Source organism: Fulmarus glacialis, unplaced genomic scaffold (genome assembly GCF_000690835.1).
Source record: "Fulmarus glacialis isolate BGI_N327 unplaced genomic scaffold, ASM69083v1 scaffold20895, whole genome shotgun sequence".
In the NCBI taxonomy this organism is placed as follows: domain Eukaryota; kingdom Metazoa; phylum Chordata; class Aves; order Procellariiformes; family Procellariidae; genus Fulmarus; species Fulmarus glacialis.
Window position 1 is genome coordinate 1 of NW_009215192.1, and position 2837 is coordinate 2837.

At 56.2% G+C, this 2837-nt stretch overlaps 1 protein-coding gene across 1 annotated transcript in view; it reads left to right on the forward strand.

Moving 5' to 3' along the window:
* Positions 1-143: 143 nt before the first annotated feature.
* Positions 144-2837, forward strand: part of LOC104077583 (nuclear envelope pore membrane protein POM 121-like) — a gene marked incomplete at both ends in the record, with an annotated part of 6233 nt that continues 3539 nt past the window's right edge. The window contains 3 exons of the mRNA XM_009578865.1: positions 144-314; positions 2204-2284; positions 2603-2774. Coding sequence (XP_009577160.1) covers positions 144-314; positions 2204-2284; positions 2603-2774 — 424 coding nt within the window. The remainder of the gene's footprint in view (positions 315-2203; positions 2285-2602; positions 2775-2837) is intronic.

A 2837-nucleotide genomic window follows, 5' to 3' on the forward strand; every position in this document is an offset into this window, starting at 1 on the left:
GGTCGTGTGATCCAAACCTCCTGGAGAGGCTTCACAGGAGAGCCCTCTCCCCGCTTCCGTGGGGGCAGCCGGGGTACCGTGTGGGGGGATCTCACTCCAGGGATCCCAACTTGCCTAACGCCTTGCTTTGCTTTGCCTCGCAGCCTGGAGCAGCTGATCTCGCCCGTGGCCTTCCCGTCCAACAGCAGCCTGGACCCATGTGCAAAAGAGACTGTGCTGAATGCCATCAAGGAGAGCAGGAAGAGGGCTGTGGAGGAGGAGGAGGAGGAGGACCAGGACCAGGCTTTTGGGAGCGATCAGGAGAGCAAAAGAAGGTAATAAGCCAGCAGTCCAGGTCGCTGCCAGTGTGTTGGGAAGGTCGTAAATGGGGCTAGCGCTTCAGTGGTGACAAATAGGATGTGTCCCAGAGCACGCCGGGCCCGGTGTGAGCAGGAGTCTGGGTTGGAAAATTGCTGTGGGAAGTGAGCCGCAGAGAGGAAGCACACCCCATCACCCGGCCCTCTGGGCTGTGTTGGAAAGTCCTCCGAGACTTCGTTTTGTCCTTGAGATCAAAGGGATGTGGTTTAGTTTTTTTGTCTGGGCAAGCTCGTGGGTCAAGCCTGTTCCCCTGTGTTGCCGGGCTTGAGAGAGGCTGGGATGTGGTTGGGGAAGCCTGGCAGGGAAGTGGCTTCTGTCATCATGGGGGTTTGCAGATTGGAGAAACGTGGTGGGAAATGCTGGTATCTGCTGTAGGATCATCGTCTCTATCCTTCAGTCAGCCCCAGGCTTCCAGGGGAGATGGGATCCCCAAGTCTTACAGCCCTGAGTGGAAGCATTGCACTTTAAAAGATCTGTGTGCTTCCTTCGTGCGCTGCAGCTAGCAAAAGGAGGCAAAAACACAAGGGTAAACAAGAGAGACTATCTTCTGCTTTTGTTAGTCAAGGTCAGCGATTACCAGCTCTGAGCTCGAAGAAATGAGGGTGCAGTGTCTTTGCCAGCGCTCTGGGAAGGACAAGGCGTAAATCCTGGGTGCCAAGGTCTGCTGGAGCCTTTCTAACTGCCTGGGCACAGCGCTGCCTTGCCGTTCTCCCCTCCTGTTTTTCATCCTTCCCACTTGTGTACATGGAGGCCGTTCGCCTCGTGCCCGTCGCGTGCTGGAGCTGCCGGCCTGGGCTTGAGCAGGGGAGCTGAGAGAGCATAGAAGAGTGGTTTGGGCAGTGCCCAGGCGCTTTGCCCCGTGTGCTGTGCTGGGTCTGCTGCTAGAGGTGGTCCTGAGAGCGCAGCAGGATGAGCGGCGGTTTGCAGGGAGCTGCCGGCTGCCTTCCTGCTGCAGCAGAGCTTGCTGTCCTCTCCTCCATCACTGGATTTCCCTCTACCTTTGAACCTTTGCCTCGGCTCAGTGAATCTGAGCCTCACAAGAGCTGAGCAAGATGACACAGGATGGGTGCACAGACAGGCTCAGCTTGGTTTTTTTCTTTATTCTGTTTTTTTAACATGCCAATACCCAGCTCTGCCCCGAAAGCCAATCTTGAAGGCATTAAAGCCTGGCAAGCACAAAGAATGCTTATAGGCAGAAAATCCTGCGACCTTTGAGGGCAGAAAGGAGCCTGCGTCAGCTGGAGAGCACTGGATCACCTGTGCAATGGGGTCAGCGTGCTTGAGCTCGAGGGAAGCACTTGGGCTAAGTGACAAGGCTGATCGTACATCTCCAGCTCTGCTTCGCAGCAGGGTTTGCTTTAAGACTTTCAGACTTCAGATCTTCACTGAATCATTGTGGGAAGGGGGATTTGGTTTCTGGCTCCAACAGTCCAGGGCACTAGCTAGGAAGAGGTAGGAGATCTGAGTTTCGGAGCTCAGTTCCATTCCAGAAATGAGCTGCTGAGACTCTCTGAAATGTTTTGGCTTAGAATAACGGATTTGAGCAAAGATTTTATTACATCAAAACTAGTCTGCCCAGCAAGCAGCTGGTGGAGCTGCTGGTGCCTGGGAAGAGGCAGCTTGGGGTGACAGTTAGTAAAGACAGGACCAGGTGGAGAGAAAACCCACAGCAGGATGTGGATGGGGAAAACCTCTGTGCTTGGGTATTGGGTGACAAGAAAAAAGCAAGGTTTGTGCTTTCTCAGTGCCGAGCCTGCCTGGAAGGGGTCTTCTCCCGAGGCTGGGAGGGCAGCCCCTGTCTCTGCTGCCTCCACACTACCACAGGCTTCTGCCCTCTCTCCCGCAGGCGCCACGATAGCAGTGGAAGTGGGCAGTCAGCGTTTGAGCCGCTGGTGGCCAACGGTGCCCCTGCCTCTCTCATACCCAAGTAAGTGCCCATCGGGCCAAAAGCAACTGCTGTGAGCTGGAAGGGGGGTCCGAAAGCCTGCGGGCTCTAGAAAAGGTGCTTGGCTTTTGCTTGCGGAGCCTATCTTCGGGGGAGAACAAAAGAGGCTGTGGCCGTGCCTTCAGTCTGTCACCCTGAGTGCAGGCCGGTGTCCCTAAGGGCTGTGCCACTGCTGAGGCCTCTTTCCAAGCCCTGCGCTGTGGGAAAGAGCGGGGTTGCTTTCCTTCACCCGCCCTGCATTTAAAGGACCTGTGGGCAGAGTGGTGGGGAGCTCATAAAATCTTTTTTAACCTTCTGTAGGCCTGGCTCTCTGAAGAGGGGCCTTGTCTCACACTGCCCGGATGACTGCTCAAACAAGAGGTCACGCACCTCTTCCATGAGTTCCCTCAACAATACGTATGCTGGCGGGATCCCCAGTTCCATCCGCAACGCCATCGCCAGCTCCTACAGCTCCAGCCGGGGCCTCTCACAGGTAGGAAACACCCTGCCAAAGGCAGCGCCGGAGCCCAGCGCAGAGTGGCTCCCCCCCCCCCCC